This window comes from Electrona antarctica (assembly GCF_951216825.1).
Source record: "Electrona antarctica genome assembly, chromosome: 24".
In the NCBI taxonomy this organism is placed as follows: Eukaryota; Metazoa; Chordata; class Actinopteri; order Myctophiformes; family Myctophidae; genus Electrona; species Electrona antarctica.
In genome coordinates, this window is record NC_136803.1 from 10871953 (window position 1) to 10891906 (window position 19954).

Below are 19954 nucleotides of genomic sequence, written 5' to 3' on the forward strand. Positions count from 1 at the left end.
AAGCCCTAACCACACCAAAGGGTCGAGACGGTTTTAGCGTTGTCCCTGCGGTGTGATATGTCCTGTTGCACGTTGACCCACGTTGACCCTAGTGATTCAACGCATGGAATTCAACGGCCCCAAACCACACCAAAGGGTCGAGACGGTTTTAGCGTTAACTCCTTGCAACCGTTTGGACCCAAGGAGTTGCATGCTGACCCTTTGGTGTGGTTAGGGCTTTACAGTGTAAAAGATGAATATGATCCATGTCTCTCACCACAATCCTCATCCTCCTCTTCTTCCTCTGATGAGCTGCTCATAGACAAATCCTAAAACATGAGGAGAAATCATAAAACACAACTTTTCAGCCAGATTCAGCCAGTCTAAGAAATCAAATGAACATTCAGAATGTTACTGCATCTTTTACTTAACCTATAAACCCAGTTGAATTATTCCACTTATTGATTTCTGGCACATAATTTACATAAATGTATTTACAATGTCCATTATCCAAGGACATATATCTGATTGGTCTTTTATGGACATGATACTGGGTGCAGTGGGTGCCAGGCACCCATGACCAAAACGTGAATAAACATGAAATAAATCAGTGTTGTGAAAATGGATGATGGAGAAATCACACGAGTAAACATTGAACTGAGATTCAATAAAAAAACAATTGTCTGAAATGTATCCATTAGGAATAAGCCCTCGAGACGAACCATCTCGTTTTCAAGGGGGTCTGCAAACGGACTCACACTACATACCTGATTATGTACATTATGAGTCGTTGTTATTATTAACACTAGACCTGTACGTGCCCGTCGGCCACTGGCCTACTTGGGAACGATGCAACTTGGGAACCTAATAAACATATTGAATCCAACCTATGCGTCTGTACTAATACGCAAAGGTGCAAATATTTGCCTTGAAACTAAAGTTTCATCTATTAAATATCTTAATTTTACACTGTAAAGTTTAATCTATAAAACATGGTCATTTTACACTGTAAAGTTTAATCTATAAAACATGGTCATCTTACTCTCGTCACCTCAGCGTCTGCCTGCGTAGGAACTTCACTCATGGTCTCATATCCTGAAGAGGACGGCTGGTACTTCAGCCAATCAGAGACCTTCTTGTCAGGTGACCAGCTGTACACACTTCCTGTTTCAGATGGTGTTTCGCCTGGAGCTGTTGGGCAAACCATATTTCCTTTTGGATTAATAAAGTGTCTGTCTGTCTGTCTGTCTGTCTGTCTGTCTGTCTGTCTGTCTGTCTGTCTGTCTGTGACTCACTGGACATTCTTATTTAAGGGACCAAGAAGTCACAAAGTGACTTTGGTCACTTATTGTTTTTTGTGTTTTTTTCTTCCCAGAATTCCTCTCTACCATTCAGATATGGTCCTGGTTCCCAGAAGGCCTCTCTACCATTCAGATGCGTGCGTGCGTGTGAACGGCATCTAGTTGAGAACTCTACCGCTGGGCTCTGTACTGTGAACGTCATCTAGTTGAGAACTCTACCGCTGGGCTCTGTGTGAACGTCATCTAGTTGAGAACTCTACCACTGGGCTCTGTGTGAACGGCATCTAGTTGAGAACTCTACCGCTGGGCTCTGTGAGAACGGCATCTAGTTGAGAACTCTACCGCTGGGCTCTGTGTGAACGGCATCTAGTTGAGAACTCTACCGCTGGGCTCTGTGTGAACGGCATCTAGTTGAGAACTCTACCGCTGGGCTCTGTGTGAACGGCATCTAGTTGAGAACTCTACCGCTGGGCTCTGTGTGAACGGCAGCTCGAGGATGACAAACGGTGCATGTGTGAGTACCAGGACACTATTAATATAATAGACAATTTGAAAACTAAAATGCCCGCATTAGAAGGAAGACAACTAGCTCCATAACTGCATCTTAAGGGCCTTTCAAACGTGAAGCGATATAACGTGATATATATATATATAGTGATATAACGCACCTATAGTTAATTTAGTGATATAACGCGCCTATAGTTAATTTAGTGATATAACGCGCCGCCTATAGTTCATTTTCAATGAGACCTGCAATTTTGCACGGAACACTGGGGAGCAGTCGCGGTGCGACAACGCAAGCGTATTTACGTGGGGCGCAGTCCTGTTAATTTGTTGTGCGCATGCTCGTTTCGTGCACACGCCCACGACTCACCAGACCTGGATTCTGTTTAGCTTTTTTTTACGCTTGCGTTGTTGCGCTGCTCTAGAGCAGACCTGGAGGAGATTCAAGGGCAACATGTATGTTGGGACAGGATTATAGGCTGATCCTTGCCTCACACGCACACGCGCATGTGCACACGCACACGCACACACACACACACACACACACACACACACACACACACACACACACACACACACACACACACAAGAGGTTACCAGCTAATGAGAGAGAGCCTGTCTATCACAACGCCAGGCTGCTGTTACCAGCTGATGAGAGAGGCGTTGTCTATCACAACATGCAAAGCATTAAAAAAAGTATTTTATTTTGATTTATTGTTTGTTTAGAGTTTAGACTATAGGCCTGTAATTAAATGTGACATTATTAGCCTATTAAGGAACCCTTTTTGACGGAATAAAAGTCGTATTCAAAGACATATTTGACGTGCATTTAACGGGTTGCGGGCCAGGTCGAGTTGTGAAAATGTATGTGGTGCTGCAGGGCGGGCTGGGCCCCCTGGAACCACCCAACCCCCAAGGACCCCCTGGAACCCCTCAAGGATCCCTGGGTGTTCCCGGACCCCTGGAAACCCCCCAAGGACCCCTGGAACCCCTCATGGACCCCTGGAACCCCCCCCCAAGGACCCCTGGAACCCCTCATGGACCCCTGGAACCCCTCCAAGGTCCCGATTCCCCGGACCCCGGTGTGTAGAGGGTAACAGAGCTCTGAGGAACTCCAGTCATTCAAATAATGTTTTAATAATCGGTTCCACAACATGTTGTGAGCTTGAAGATCTAATATTTTTGGCTGGCAGACAGACAGACAGACAGACAGACAGACAGACAGACAGACAGACAGACAGTTAACCCATTAAGACCTGAGACCAGATTCTACAAATGTCTTCTAAATCATGACAGTTTTCTCAAACTATTTCATGTCAAGGACTCCAAAGATTATATGTAATTGGCCACCGACCCCCATCTGAAAATATGTTGTTCCAGGGACCCCGCCGGAAGCAAAGATTTGAGTTAAAAATGTTCGCTGTGAAAGAATATACATCAAAGATTTGCTCCACGTTTTCACATTTAAAAATAATTGCAGATCTACAAGCTTGTAGCGCGGAAAGGTGACACAGATGTGGTCCAGGTCTTAATTGGGTTTGTCAGACAGACAGACAGACAGACAGACAGACAGACAGACAGACTCACATCTTGTATGGAGGTGAGGGTCATTCCAGTGTTCTCCTCCATGAATCACTCTGTAGGAAGGAGAACATCACTTAGTAATATATTAATAGAACTTATACTGGTGTTGAAGTCTTTTCTTTGTAGAGATTTTATTCAAGCAAATAATTTAGATATATTTTTTATAACTGAGTCTTGGCTGTGTCCAGGCGATTTGGCAACTCTAAATGACACTTGTCCCCCCAACTTCATGAGCTTTAACCATCCCAGACTCTCTGGCCGTGCTGGAGGCCTAGCTATAATTTATAGGGAAAATTTTAAATGGGCTATTGTCAACTTTGGCACATTTTCCTCTTTTGAGGTTTTTAGTATTCTACTCAAAGGCAAATCACCCATTTTATTTGTTTTAATTTATAGACCCCCAAAACTCACTGGTTTCTTAGATGAATTTGCTGAGCTCCTATCCGCTATTGTGACTCAATATGACCGTATCTGTATCCTAGGTGATTTTAATATACATGTTTGTTGTCCGTCATCAGCTTTTGTCACTGATTTTATTACACTCTATGAATCTTTTAATTTAGTACAGCATATTACTGGGTCCACACATAAAAAAGGTCATACCCTTGATTTAGTTCTCTCCCATGGTCTCCCTCTGTACAACATTAATGTTGTAGAGTTCCCCCCCTCAGATCATAAAGCCATCCTCTTCCAGTCTTTACTCCCTTCTCCTCCTCTCATGCCATCTATGTCCTATCGCTCACTGTCCTTTAAACCCAATGCCAACCACCTCTTCCAACAGGCCTTTCCAGTTGTTGCCTCCCCTTCCTCACCTACTGCTCAGCTCTCAGCAAATGAGCTAGTTAATGATTTCAACAGTACTTGTACTCAAATCCTCGATTCCATTGCCCCGTTTAAAATCAAACATGTAAAACCAAAGTCAAATCTGTGGGAAAACGAACAAACCAAGGACATTAAAAAACACTGTAGAAAGGAAATGGAAAAAAGATAAGCTTGTATCCTCACACAACAACCTCAGAGAGCTGATGAACAAATATCAGTCAGCCGTTAAGGCTGCGAGAACTGACTATTTCTCCAAACTAATTTCCGCCCACTCTCATAACTCCAGGATTATGTTTCAATCTATACAATCAGTTATAAATCCACCACCCAGTCAACCTCGTCTAGAAGCTTCTCCAGAACAGTGTGAGGCATTCCTGCAACACTTCGTTGGCAAGATCGAAGGGATTAGACAGCATCTGCCTGCAGTACAGACAGTTTCTGGAGTTTGTCCGGTACCGCCCTCCCAACTAACCTCATTCAACCCAATCACATTAATTACACTCATGGAAACTATCACTCACATGAATTCTTCATCATGCCCTCTTGACATAATTGCCACCAAGTTTCTGAAGGAGAACATAATGACTGTGGCCCCTTCTATTATGTCTATTATTAATTGTTCTCTGTCAACTGGCATATTCCCCTCGAATTTTAAAAATGCGTTGGTCCAATCTCTTCTAAAAAAACCCTCATTGGACCCCTTAGTTTTAAACAATTTTAGACCAATCTCTAAACTACCGTTTTTATCAAAGATTTTAGAAAAAACTGTATCCACTCAATTGATTAATTTTATGAATCTTAATTCTGCTTTTGAAACATTTCAGTCTGGCTTTAGGGCTTTGCACAGCACGGAAACAGCACTTTTAAAAGTTACGAACGACCTTCTTTTAAATGCAGACTCCGGTGACTGTTCAATTTTATTCCTTTTAGACCTGAGCTCTGCTTTTGACACTGTCGATCATGCCATTTGAATCGAACGCCTGAAGAACCTGGTCGGCATAAACGACGTTGCATTAGAGTGGTTCCGATCCTACCTAACAGACGCTTCTCAATTGTGATTGGGGAAGCCTCCTCATCACGAGCTCCTTTTAAATGTGGCGTTCCACAAGGTTCTATCCTTGGTCCACTACTTTTTACAATTTATATGTTGCCAATTGGCAACATTATTAGGAACCATGGAATCCAATTTCATAGCTACGCGGACGATACCCAGCTGTATATCCCCCTTAAACCTGGTGTTACAGGAAACGTACCACGCCTTCTTACATGTCTCTCTGACATAAAGAGTTGGATGTCTCAGAATTTTCTGCAACTAAATGAATCCAAATCAGAAATAATCTTATTTGGCCCCCCAAACTCAACCCACTCATTTCACTCTGAACTTGGCACCCTATCCACAAACATCACACACTCAGCCCGCAACCTAGGCGTTTTCTTTGATCCAGACATTTCCTTCAACACCCAAGTCACCAAAGTAGTCCAGTCATGTTACCATCAAATCAGAAACATCGCTAAAATTAAACATTTCTTGTCATATGCAGACCTGGAAACCATCATACACGCATTCATATCTTCACGACTGGATTATTGCAATTCAATATACTATGAGCAAGAAAAATATATCTCGCCTCCAGATGGTGCAGAACTCTGTGGCTCGCCTTCTCACCAACACAAGAAAACGTGAGCATATCACTCCTATTTTAGCTACTCTTCACTGGCTCCCTGTGAGCTACAGAATTGATTTTAAGATTTTATTGATTACTTTTAAAGCTCTACATGGTCTAGCTCCCATTTATATAACAGACTTGCTGAAACCCCATAACCCTGTGCGCTGCCTCAGATCTGCGGATAGGGCCCTCCTAGTTCCTCTTGCAACGTCTGGTCACTCGGGGTGACCGGGCCTTTGCGGCTCGGGCACCTTTGCTTTGGAACTCCCTGCCACTGGCTCTTAGATTAGCAGAATCAGTGTCTTCTTTTAAAACGCTTTTAAAAACACATCTATATGCCAAGTGTTTTTCCTAATATAGTTTTTAACTGTTTTATTGACCTGCTATTTTCTTCATATTTTATTGTTTCTGATGTTTTGTTGTTTTGATGTTTTTATGATTCCTGTTTTATAACCTGTCTGTAAAGCACTTTGTAACTATATGTTTGGAAAGGTGCTATACAAATAAAATTCATTCATTCATTCATTATAATCAGTGTTTAAGAGTAACGTGTTACAAGAAACGCTGTTACTGTAACCTTTTGGATTGATAGCGCGTTAGTTTTGCATTAGAGTACTCATGCAGTTACTTAGTTACTTTTCCTGTCGTTAGTTACATCACATTCAGACCTATATTTTCCTGTTCCTTCTGTTACCACAAAGGAAAATAAATCCATCCAACACATTCTCTGTTTTCTGGTAAATTAACCCTTTCAGCGCTATCATTTATTGAAAAATTAGGATCTAATTCACGCCAGCATTTTTTAAATTTGAGCTCTTATTTTGAAAAGCCGCCATGTCCTAAGTTAGGAAGTTACTCGGAGCTGGGCCGGCCTTGTTTACAATGTGAATCCAGACCGGAGCTCTGCAGAGCTCCAGATCGTCAGATCTGTGCCGTCAAAGAAACGCTGTTTTGACCAAAATGCCATCTGGGACAAGGAATAGGAGATACAGGCGATTGAAAGAAATGGATAGAATGGATTATTATGGCGACGACGATCTAAGATGGGCGATCCAGTGCTGTGCTAACAACACAGCTAGCTAACCGGCTAACGTGAGTAGCATTTTGGCTCGAGCAATCGAACGTGCGATAAAAGCGCAATTGCCGAAGGCCGTCGGCAATGGCGTTAAGCGTCAGTATCAAAATTATTATTACAAAGATCGTGGCCAATGGCGCTGAAAGTATTAATGAGCTCGTCTCTGTCAACAGCAGTAGCTGTACGGATGTTACACACAAATCGGTGACCACGTGCCTTGCCAAAATCCAGCAATCTGCTTTTGATGGCACTGGTTTGGTTTTGTTGCACTTGTGCAACATGGCAGAGATCGACAGAAGACAGAGAGGTCATCCTTTAGTAAGGTTGTGGAAGTATATTCACAATATGGATTTATTGGAGAAGGAAGATATGCTTGGTGAATCCCAGCACTGCTCCACAACACTCCGATAGGCAGAAACCTTGAGGGGATTACGTAGGCTGTGTGATTCCTCACACATGTGTTTTAATCTTCAGTAACACAAAACTATATTTAAACTGTAGTGATTTCACTTCATTCAAATCATTTTTTTTTTCTTTTTTTTTTTGACAATCCTCCCTACTATAAAGTGTGCTGACCATAGGAGTTCCTCCCTGTCCCCAGTGAGCCCCTGCATGGGGTCAAAAAAACCCTAGTTTCAGTTTTGGTGGCGGGTGGCAAAGCCTTCATCCAATCAGGATGAGAGGGGCCTTCCTCCAATCATGATCGAGTGGGGCGGGCCTTGGTGCACGTGCTGTTGGCCTGTTGCACTGTAGAGCGTGTGCATATGCACATTTTGTTACCGGGGCAGACCGGGTGGTTTTCCAAATCACCAAATTAACTGACCATTACCAACCATTGACTCATATTCACCCCCAGCCTGCCTACCAACCATTGACTCATATTCACCCCCACCCTGCCTACCAACCATTGAAACATATTCACCCCCAGCCTGCCTACTAACCATTGAAACATTCTAATGGAAACAGTGAACATGGAGACAGTTCTATTCTACTCACTGGAGAGCCTTCAGTCCAGAGAACTGCTGCAGTGCTGGACCGTTTAGGACGTTGAAACGCAGGTCCAGTTCTTGGAGATGGAGGGATGGATGAGAACGTAGAGCGGAGGCCAGAACTTCACAGCATCTCTCCGACAGCCAGCAGTTAGTCAGTCTAGATAAATTAATCAAACATCAGATATTACATTATGCCTGGGTAGAGAAGCATCAGATAGTACATTATGCCTGGCTAGAGAAGCATCAGATATTACATTATGCCTGGGTAGAGAAGCATCAGATATTACATTATGCCTGGGTAGAGAAGATATCCATCTATTAATGCAGTGTTTTCTGTTCTGCCAGGGCACCCTAACCCTTTCATAGTAAAAAACATTAAATAAACAAGGAAAATACAAAGATTTTAAATTTTTAAGTTTCTAGGTGAAAGTATGAAACATACATTATGCAAATATTGTGTGCGTGCGTGCGTGCCTGTATACAGCTAATATCCGGCACCGTTAACCCGGTCGATGCCAAATTTTGCACACACTCCCTGGATGCCAACGATGAACCTCTGCCCCAAAATTCCCGCAAATCGTTACACACTATCTCTATAGTCATGTGTTCAAGACGGATCTGTCCGATATTTCATATTCCATCCTAATTGGCTAACATTGGCTTTCAAAGTTTGCAGGATTGGCCCGTTTTGAACAAAAAGCCTCAAATCATGAACGGAGCGTGCAATTTATGTGAAATCTTTCACATACGTTCCTACTAGGCTGAGGAATATATCCCACTCTTGGCCTGTTATAGCGCCACCAACAGGTGGATTTTTGCAAAACACATTTTTGGAACAAAATGCCTCAAATCATCCAATTGCCATCAATGGAATAAGAAGAAATGTCACCCTTTTCACATTGGCCTATTATAGCGCCACCAGGAGGCCACAACCTGACCTGGCCTGGTGGAGACCTGTGCCCCGAGGGGCGCTTTATCTAGTTTAACATGCTGTCAATCTTATTCACACTCTTCTAATAAGGTCTCACTACTGTATTCATATAACATTTACATTCTGGTAAATTAAGCTGACCTGAGAATCTCCAGACGACAGTTAGGGCTCTTCAGTCCAGCACACAGCAGATCCAGTGAAGCAGATCCAGATTCCTGGCTCAGGTCGTTGTAGCTCACGTCCAGATGTGTTAAATGTGAAGGATTGGAGCTGAGAGCTGAAGCCACATCTTCAAAGTGTGTCTTACTGAGACCTCCAACAAGTCTGTAAATACACAATAAATACATAATCTGACATTATTTAAACAAATTATACAACAGGTAGTTCTGACCAGACAATCTGATTGGTTGAAATAGGCTCTCTAGCTGTGCTCAAATGAGCATGACAGCCATAGATATATATAAACTCTAGATAGCTCACCCACATAACATTGTGTGTTTGTGTCTATGGGCATGTACTCTTAAATGACCATAACTTGCTCAATTTTCAACCGATTTTCAAACGGTTTGGTTTGTTATAAACGTCAGAGACGTCCGCATACTTATATGCTTTTATACGACGTTCATATATATAAAAAAAAATTAAGCAGATAAGCGTCCTGAATCATAGCCACGTTGACAATGTTTGTAATAAACCAACCCGTTTGTAAATCCGTCAAGATTTGAGCGAGTTATGACTGTTTGTTTGAGCTGCCATTGAACATACTGTACTGTAGGCGAGTTTTTTATTCCTATGATGGGAGGGAATTTGGAGCGCTGTGATTGGTTGTCAGTGGAGTAGGAAGCGCTGGGTCTGTGTTTTGGACCGCACACAAGTGTTTATGCCTACTAGTACTCTATGACTAGTACTAACCCTATCTCTAACTCTAACCTAAACATAACCGCAAGCAGGGGAGCAACGCATCCCTCACCAACCTTAATCCAAAAACTATTAACGTACCCCTCACCAACCTTAATCCAAAAACTATTAAAAAATCCGCGGTAGTAAAAGATGTGGCGGAGCGGTAAAACGAGCGCTCCTAAACCTGAGCTATCCTAGGAATAAAAAACTAGCGTACTGTAGCCCCGAAGTAAGATGGCTGCCGGGTGAACGACGTCAGAAACTCCGCCTTGAGCCATCTAGAGTTTATATATATCTATGATGACAGCTACCAGCTCAGCAGAGCCAGCTAAACTATAGCGGCTATCAGTTTGCAAGATGGAGTGCTATACTCTTGTACCTTTTTCTGTTTTGTGTGTGTCTATGGAGTTAACATTACTCTAATAGACCTCCAGGTGTTTTGTATGTGTCTATGGAGTTAACATTACTCTAATAGACCTCCAGGTGTTTTTTATGTGTCTATGGAGTTAACATTACTCTAATAGACCTCCAGGTGTTTTTTATGTGTCTATGGAGTTAACATTACTCTAATAGACCTCCAGGTGTTTTTTATGTGTCTATGGAGTTAACATTACTCTAATAGACCTCCAGGTGTTTTGTATGTGTCTATGGAGTTAACATTACTCTAATAGACCCCCAGGTGTTTTGTATGTGTCTATGGAGTTAACATTACTCTAATAGACCCCCAGGTGTTTTGTATGTGTCTATGGAGTTAACATTACTCGAATAGACGGTAGACCCCCAGGTGTTTTGTATGTGTCTATGGAGTTAACATTACTCTAATAGACCTCCAGGTGTTTTGTATGTGTCTATGGAGTTAACATTACTCTAATAGACCTCCAGGTGTTTTGTATGTGTCTATGGAGTTAACATTACTCGAATAGACGGTAGACCCCCAGGTGTTTTGTATGTGTCTATGGAGTTAACATTACTCTAATAGACCCCCAGGTGTTGTGTATGTGTCTATGGAGTTAACATTACTCTAATAGACCCCCAGGTGTTGTGTATGTGTCTATGGAGTTAACATTACTCTAATAGACCCCCAGGTGTTTTGTATGTGTCTATGGAGTTAACATTACTCTAATAGACCCCCATGTGTAGTTATTGAGTCAAAAGGCCCAATTGAAAACACCACTTAGTGACACACTAAAATCAGCCCCTCCCCTTATTATCATACAACAAAAGAAGTGGGCGCGGCTTCGGTTCAGGTGCTAAGGTGAACTGGTGGGTGTGGCCACATACAAACATCTGTTTAACATTTTCTGTACTTTTTTGGAAATCTTCCTCCTAGTATAATCATAATACCTAATGATCATGTTTTTTGGGGGGTGTCATGGCACTCTGTCTTTAAGGAATATCCATTTGACCAAGAGACACTTTGTAGCTTCATGTTTTAAATTCCGTTATTTTTGAGGGGTTCAGCTTTGAGGATTTGTGTAAACACAAACATTGATGACGAAGGTGAGGACGCCAATTGTGATTGGCCGGAATGAGATGATGCATGATGATGAGAGCGCCCCTCACTTCACACGGGTGTGATTTTATATAATACAATAATAATAATCTATTATATGTTTTCCTGTTAGCTCCACTAGAGGGGGTTACAGAGCAGGAGGGGAAATGATACATTCATCTTTTCCCGGTGAATCTGTGTGAGACGTGATGTGTCCGCTGTGCCTGTAGCCATGAGGATTTACAATGAACATTCATCACTGTAAAAGCCCTCAAAGACCTGAGGATGCGGCGCGTTGTGTTGGGCTTGTAGATCAGCTAAATTCACCCCGCGACACCGCCGTACGGACAAAGTACAAACCAGGTGTTACCGTAATTCCTCCAAGAATCGCGCATGGTTCTTTACCGTATACACACTATGAAACCCTCACCCCCTCTTACACCAGCAAGCAGCCCTGCTGTGGCAATCAGTATTCACTGTATAAAAATAGAAAGGGTTGACAAGCCATTTCAACTGAATAATAAGAATAATTAATACCAAAATCTATTAATACGTTTTGTTGGGGGGACGGGGGGGGGGACGGACGGACGGACGGACAGATAAAATAGATTCTGGGACAGTTACAGTTAAAGAAGTTAGTCAGGAGCCTGGAGTGGAAAATAACCCAACCTTATCTATCCTTACTGACTGACAGCGATGAACCCGGTGTGTGTGTGTGTGTGTGTGTGTGTGTGTGTGTGTGTGTGTGTGTGTGTGTGTGTGTGTGTGTGTGTGTGTGTGTGTGTGTGTGTGCGCGTGCGTGCGTGCGTGCGTGCGTGCGTGCGTGCGTGCGCGCGTGCGTGCTACTAACCGCTACTAACCTTGCTTTTTTGAAGATCCTCACAGCTGGGATGAGTCTCCGTGTCGCCCCTCGTTTTGTGTTGTATGTGTGCAGGTCCAACTCTTCCAGAACCTCCTCTGACATCTGCAGCATGGAGGCCAGAGCTGAACACTGGGTCTCAGAAAGTCTCTTCCCTGAGCTGCTCTCTGACTCCAGGTACTGTTGGATCCCCTGACTTACTGACGGGTCGTTCATCTCCATCAGACATTGGAAGATGTTGATGCATCTGTCAGGAGAGAAGTCGTTATCATTCATCTCCTTCAGGTTGTTGATGGCTCTCTGGATCTCCTCTGGACTGTTCTTTGTCTGACCCAGCAGGCCTCCTAACAGACTCTGGTTGGACTCCAGTGAGAGGCCATGAAGGAAGCGGACAAAGAGGTCCAGGTGGCCACTTTCACTCTTCAGGGATTTTTCCATGGCTCTCTGCAGGAAGTCATCCAGGGTCATTTCTTCTCCTCCTCCTCCCAGGAATGTCTTCAGGACCTCCATGTTCTTGTTGGTCTTTGTGAACATTTGCCTCTTGTTCCTCTTTGTGAAACAGTGGAACAGGTAGACTGCAGCCAGGAACTCCTGGATGCTCAGGTGAACAAAGCAGTAGACTGTTTTGTTGTAAGAAGCACCGTCTACTCTGAAGAATGCTGTGCACATGCCTGACTTTAGCACGACCTTGTTCACATCAAGACCACAGGCTTCCAGGTCTTTCTGGTAGAACAGGATCTGATCGTTGATCAGTTGGTTATATGCCAACTCGCCCAGCTTCAGAATGAATGGTCCTTCTGCCTTCATGAGCTTCTCTTTTCTCTTTGTAGTCGTCTGATCTGATTTACCAAACTTCTTCTCCATCTGCTTCGTCAGAGCCATCAGGAATTCACAGTACAACTGAACCAGGGTCTCAGGGAGCTTCTCTTTCATGTCTCTGTGCTGCACAACAAAAGCAAGGATCCAACAGAAGACTGGGATTTCACACATGGTGGAGAGGATCTTGGATTTCTTGATGTGTGACATGATCAAGCTGGTCATCGAGTTGGCCTTGTTCTCATCATTGAAGATCTTCATGAACCTCTTCTTGAAGTACTCCTTCTTCTGGTCATCTGTGATGAACCCTCTTATTTCTGTCATCCTGTGAACAAGGTCCTCAGGGATCTGATCGACTGCTGCAGGCCGTGAGGTGAGCCAGATGCGAGCGGAGGGAAGCAGTTCACCCTTGATAAGGTTTACAATCAGCTCCTTGACTGGCAGGGATACGTCAACATTAGTGATGGAGGATTCTTTCTTGAAATCCAGCCGAAACCTGTTTTCATCGAGCCCATCAATCATGAACATGACTTTGCAGGGACATGTGTTGTAGTCGTTTGACTCTTGCACTATGCTGAAGATGTCATTCAGAGCTTCTTCCTTAATGCATCTGGTTTCCTTGACACATTCGTGAAGTAGCTTCGCCAGAGAAAAGCTTTTTCCCTCGAGAAGATTTAACTGGCGGAACGCCAATGGGAACACGAGATGGGGGTCTCGGGGGAAACGGCCCATGGTCCAGTCGTGAATAAATTTGTGTAAGAGGAAGGATTTTCCAATTCCTGCGACACCAACAGTGAGCATTGCTCTTTCATTTATTCCAGAATTATACATTTCCCAGAGTTGGATTGGTTCGTCCAGTCCTGCCCTGTTCATCTCCATCTGTCTGACCTCATGATACCTGTGCATGCCTATGAAGCTGGTGTTTATGTTGTAGATCGGGACACAGATGTCGTCAAACTTCATCATGGACTCATTGTCCAATTTTACACATAGATATGTGTTTTTCATCTTGTTCTGAAACATGCGTTCGTAGCCAGTAATGGAACCGCCTGATATTTTCACCAACACATCTGTAATGAACAAAGCAATTCTTAAACAGCTTCAGGAGAAAGAGATCTGCCAGATCAAGCCCTACAACACAATATAACATTTAGCATTTCAATCTTTCTTTTCACTAACATGTTAACAATGTTGTTAAACTCTAAGTCTGGCAGAATTAACTATGGACCATCTGATTCCCAGAATGCCTCTACCCATTCAGATATGTCTGCCCCTGTTTCCATGACCATGCTTCTTAGACCTTTCTGCTGTGATAAGACACTTATTGTCAGCTCACCTTCAGCAGAGGCAGATGCAGCTTCTGCTTCGGGTTGTGATGGAGGAGAAGACTGAGTGGACCTGCTGTGGAATGAAAAACATGTTATACTGACTATGAATTCATCTACCAATCCTATAGAAATACTCCAACATGTTATACTGACTATGAATTCATCTACCAATCCTATAGAAATACTACATGTTATGAATTCATCTACCAATCCTATAGAAATACTACATGTTATACTGACTATGAATTCATCTACCAATCCTATAGAAATACTACATGTTATACTGACTATGTATTCATCTACCAATGTCGTCAGCCTGCGCTGACCAGCCTGCGTGCCTAAAGACGTCTAGTTACGTGGCTGGTGCTACATGTAACATTAGCATCACAACGCATGCTTCATGTAACGTTAGCATCACAACGCATGCTTCATGTAACGTTAGCATCACAATGCATGCTACATGTAACGTTAAATGGTAAATGGTGCATTTATATAGCGCCTTTATCCAAGGCGCTTTACATTCATTACATTCACCCATTCACACACACATTCATACACCGATTGCGGCGGAAGCCATGCAAGGTACCAACCAGCACACCGGGAGCAATTTGGGGTTCAGTGTCTTGCCCAAGGACACTTCGACATGTAGACAGGAGGAGCCGGGATTCGAACCACCGACCCATGGATCATTGGACGACCTGCTCTACCTCTTAAGCCACAGTTGTTAGCATCACAACGCATGCTACATGTAACGTTAGCATCACAATGAAAAACTACAACCCTGTCATGATTATGAACATCCTGGCTAAAAATAACACTGCTATTTTAAAAGGATCTCTGGCTAATAAGACGTATATGCCTTAAAACATTATACTTGCCCTCTATAACTAACCAGGGATCCTTTTAAGAATTAGGAACACATTAGAATCAACGTGTGACTGTGGAGCATAGTGAGTGTACATTATCTTGTACTGATGTCATTATCTTGTATTATCTTACAGAACTTAATAGAAAATTAATTTAAATCACAATTACTTACAGATCCTCTAGAAGACACGTCTCCTGTGTCTCAAGACCTTGGTAGAAAATGTATTTAGACTTTCTGTTGTTCAGGATGTCATAGAGTGCCCTCATCTTCTCCTCATTGGTGGACTTGGACCTCACATTATTGTAGCCCTCTTTGGTGATGACCTTCTTCTCAAGGAGCAGATCCAGGATGGGGTCGACCATTGTCACTCTCTGAATGAGCTTTGTCCGGTGTTGGTCAACAAAGTGACCCGCTGAAGATAAGTGGAATGAACATTTGTTGGTTGTTGTTGTTGTGAAACTGCTAGTATTTCCCTCCACATGCAAGCGGGTGCACAAACAGCGCAGATTAAGTCTGGCGCCTCCCAATGCATATTGCCCCAGGGGGCAGATTAAGTCTGGCCCCTCTCAATGCATATTGCCCCAGGGGGAAGATTAAGCCTGGCCTCTCTCAATGCATATTAGGGGGCAGATTAAGTCTGGCCCCTCTCAATGCATATTGCCCCAGGGGGCAGATTAAGTCTGGCCCCTCTCAATGCATATTGCCCCAGGGGGAAGATTAAGTCTGGCCTCTCTCAATGCATATTAGGGGGCAGATTAAGTCTGGCCCCTCTCAATGCATATTGCCCCAGGGGGAAGATTAAGTCTGGCCTCTCTCAATGCATATTAGGGGGAAGATTAAGTCTGGCCCCTCTCAATGCATATTGCCCCAGACAGATTAAATCTGGCCCCTCTCAATGCATATTGCCCCAGGGGCAGATTAAGTCTGGCCCCTCTCAATGCATATCGCCCCAGGAAGATTAAGTCTGGCCCCTCTCAATGCATATTGCCCCAGGGGGAAGATTAAGTCTGGCCCCTCTCAATGCATATCGCCCCAGGGGGCAGATTAGGTCTCGCCCCTCTCAATGCATATCACCCCAGGCAAATTAAGTCTGGCCTCTCTCGATGTTGGGACAGGATTCTAGGCTGACACATCTGTAATGAACAAAGCAATTCTTAAACAGCTTAAGGAGAAAGAGATCTACCAGAGCTGAGCCCTACCAGCAACACATTAAAACATTTAACATTTCAATCTTTCTTTTTACTAACATGTTTGTTAACAATGTTGTTAAACTCTAAATCTGGATGAGGATGACAAACGGTGCATGTGTGAGTACCAGGACACTATTAATATAATAGACAATTTGAAAACTAAAATGCCCGCATTAGAAGGAAGACAACTAGCTCCATAACTGCATCTTAAGGGCCTTTCAAGCGTGAAGCGATATAACGTGATATATATATATATAGTGATATAACGCGCCTATAGTTAATTTAGTGATATAACGCGCCTATAGTTAATTTAGTGATATAACGCGCCGCCTATAGTTCATTTTCAATGAGACCTGCAATTTTGCACGGAGCGTTGTCACGGTGCGACAACGCAAGCATATTTACGTGGGGCGCAGTCCTGTTAATTTGTTGTGCGTATGCTCGTTTCGTGCACACGCCCACGACTCACCAGACCTGGATTCTGTTTAGCTTTTTTTTACGCTTGCGTTGTTGCGCTGCTCTAGAGCAGATCTGGAGGAGATTCAAGGGCAACATGTATGTTGGGACAGGATTATAGGCTGATCCTTGCCTCACACGCACACGCGCATGTGCACACGCACGCACACACGCACGCACGCACGCACGCACGCACGCACGCACGCACGCACGCACGCACGCACGCACGCACGCACATGCAGTCAGCTCACCTTCAGCTGCTCCTGCTCTTGTAGACGTTGAACTTGACATTGGTGGGTCAGCGGCTGTGGCTCCATGCTGGTCTGTTGGGTCAGAAAAGACAAAAGACTTGTATAAGAAACAAAGTACTGTGTGTGCATGTGCGCATGCACGTGCGCGTGCACACGTGCATACGGACACTGCCAGTAGGTCACAGAAGTAACGTAAACGATACTTTTCCACATTTTGTATGTTTTATACTTTTTCAAATATTTCAGGCCCGTTGAGAACTCTACCGCTGGGCTCTGTACTGTGAACGTCATCTAGTTGAGAACTCTACCGCTGGGCTCTGTGTGAACGTCATCTAGTTGAGAACTCTACCGCTGGGCTCTGTGTGAACGTCATCTAGTTGAGAACTCTACCGCTGGGCTCTGTGTGAACGTCATCTAGTTGAGCACTGGGGAGCAGTCGCGGTGCGACAACGCTAGCGTATTTACGTGGGGTGCGGTCCTGTTCATTTGTGCGCATGCTCGTTTCGTGCACACGCCCACGACTCACCAGACCTGGATACTGTTTAGCTTTTTTTTACGCTTGCGTTGTTGCGCTGGAGGAGATTCAAGGCCAACATGTATGTTGGGACAGGATTATAGGCTGATCCTTGCCTCACACACACACACACACACACACGCACGCACACGCACACGCACACACACGCACGCAGTCAGCTCACCTTCAGCTGCTCCTGTAGAAGTTGAACTTGACATCGGTGGGTCAGCGGCTGTAGCTCCATGCTGGTCTGACACAACTGTCGTCAGAAAAGACAAAAGACTTGTATAAGAGACGCAGCACTGTGTGTGCGTGTGCGCATGCACGTGCGCGTGCATACGGACACTGCCAGTAGGCCACAGAAGTAACGTGAACGATACTTTTCCACATATTGTATGTTTTATACTTTTTAAAATGTTTCAGGCCCGTTGGGCTCTGTGTGAACGTCATCTAGTTGAGAACTCTACCGCTGGGCTCTGTGTGAACGGCATCTAGTTGAGAACTCTACCGCTGGGCTCTGTGTGAACGTCATCTAGTTGAGAACTCTACCGCTGGGCTCTGTGTGAACGGCATCTAGTTGAGAACTCTACCGCTGGGCTCTGTGTAAACGGCATCTAGTTGAGAACTCTACCGCTGGGCTCTGTGTAAACGGCATCTAGTTGAGAACTCTACCGCTGGGCTCTGTGTAAACGGCATCTAGTTGAGAACTCTACCGCTGGGCTCTGTACTGTGAACGTCATCTAGTTGAGAACTCTACCGCTGGGCTCTGTGTGAACGTCATCTAGTTGAGAACTCTACCGCTGGGCTCTGTGTGAACGTAATCTAGTTGAGAACTCTACCGCTGGGCTCTGTGTGAACGTAATCTAGTTGAGAACTCTAGATTATATATATATATATATATATATATATATATATATATATATATAGTGATATAACGCGCATATAGTTAATTTAGTGATATAACGCGCCTATAGTTCATTTAGTGATATAACGCGCCTATAGTTCATTTTCAATGAGACCTGCAATTTTGCGCGGAGCACTGGGGAGCAGTCGCGGTGCGACAACGCAAGCGTATTTACGTGGGGCACGGTCCTGTTAATTTGTTCACGTTCGCATGCTCGTTTCGTGCACACGCCCACGACTCACCAGACCTGGATTCTGTTTAGCTTTTTTTTACGCTTGCGTTGTTGCGCTGCTCTAGAGCAGACCTGGAGGAGATTCAAGGCCAACATGTATGTTGGGACAGGATTATAGGCTGATCCTTGCCGCACGCACGCACGCACGCACGCACGCACGCACGCACGCACACACGCACACACGCACACACGCACACACACACACACACACACACACACACACACACACAGTCAGCTCACCTTCAGCTGCTCCTGCTCTTGTAAACGTTGAACTTGACATTGGTGGGTCAGCGGCTGTGGCTCCATGCTGGTCTGTTGGGTCAGAAAAGACAAAAGACTTGTATAAGAAACACAGTACTGTGTGTGCGTGTGCGCATGCACGTGCACACGTTCATACGGACACTGCCAGTAGGCCACAGAAGTAACGTAAACAATACTTTTCCACATTTTGTATGTTTTATACTTTTTCATATATTTCAGGCCCGTTGAGAACTCTAACGCTGGGCTCTGTGTGAACGTCATCTAGTTGAGAACTCTACCGCTGGGCTCTGTGTGAACATCATCTAGTTGAGAACTCTACCGCTGGGCTCTGTGTGAACGGCATCTAGTTGAGAACTCTACCGCTGGGCTCTGTGTGAACGTCATCTAGTTGAGAACTCTACCGCTGGGGAGATTCAAGGCCAACATGTATGTTGGGACAGGATTATAGGCTGATCCTTGCCTTACACGCACACGCGCACGTGCACACACGCGCACACACACACACACACACACACACACACACACACAAACACACGTGCACACGCACATGCAGTCAGCTCACCTTCAGCTACTCCTGCTCTTGTAGACGTTGAACTTGACATTGGTGGGTCAGCGGCTGTAGCTCCATAAGACATTATCAGCTCACCTTCAGCTCTGCCTGGAGATTTATGCTGGAGATGAACATAGAAGAGAACAGATTAAATGAACATAGAAGAGAACAGATTAGATGAGACACACAAACAACTGAGGAGTCCTTTCTATTTTTTTGAGGGGCGCTGGCCCCTCCTATGTGTCCAGCTTTGAGGGTTTGTGTAAACACAAACATTGTGTTAACATAATGTTTGTGTTAACACAATGTTTGTGTTTACACAATGTTTGTGTTTACACAATGTTTGTGTTAAGTTAACACAATGTTTGTGTTTACACAATGTTTGTGTTTACACAATGTTTGTGTTAACATAATGTTTGTGTTTACATAATGTTGACTAGGGCACCAGGCTGGGGGCCGAGTCCAGGTTGACTACCAG

The 19954-nt window shown here is 44.1% G+C and overlaps 1 protein-coding gene across 1 annotated transcript in view; it reads right to left on the reverse strand.

The window, feature by feature from the left end:
* Positions 1-19600, reverse strand: part of LOC306917212 (NACHT, LRR and PYD domains-containing protein 1a allele 4-like) — a 35843-nt gene extending 16243 nt beyond the window's left edge. The window contains exons 1-14 of the mRNA XM_079495344.1: positions 19489-19600; positions 18906-18977; positions 17714-17788; positions 17016-17087; positions 15290-15530; positions 14259-14323; positions 13811-13992; positions 12783-13600; positions 12108-12353; positions 8997-9179; positions 7929-8081; positions 3372-3421; positions 1022-1170; positions 257-308 (exon numbers count right to left, since the gene is read on the reverse strand). Of these exons, the coding sequence (XP_079351470.1) occupies positions 257-308; positions 1022-1170; positions 3372-3421; positions 7929-8081; positions 8997-9179; positions 12108-12353; positions 12783-13600; positions 13811-13992; positions 14259-14323; positions 15290-15530; positions 17016-17087; positions 17714-17788; positions 18906-18977; positions 19489-19561 (2431 nt within the window). The 5' untranslated portion in view covers positions 19562-19600. The remainder of the gene's footprint in view (positions 1-256; positions 309-1021; positions 1171-3371; positions 3422-7928; positions 8082-8996; positions 9180-12107; positions 12354-12782; positions 13601-13810; positions 13993-14258; positions 14324-15289; positions 15531-17015; positions 17088-17713; positions 17789-18905; positions 18978-19488) is intronic.
* Positions 19601-19954: the final 354 nt, after the last annotated feature.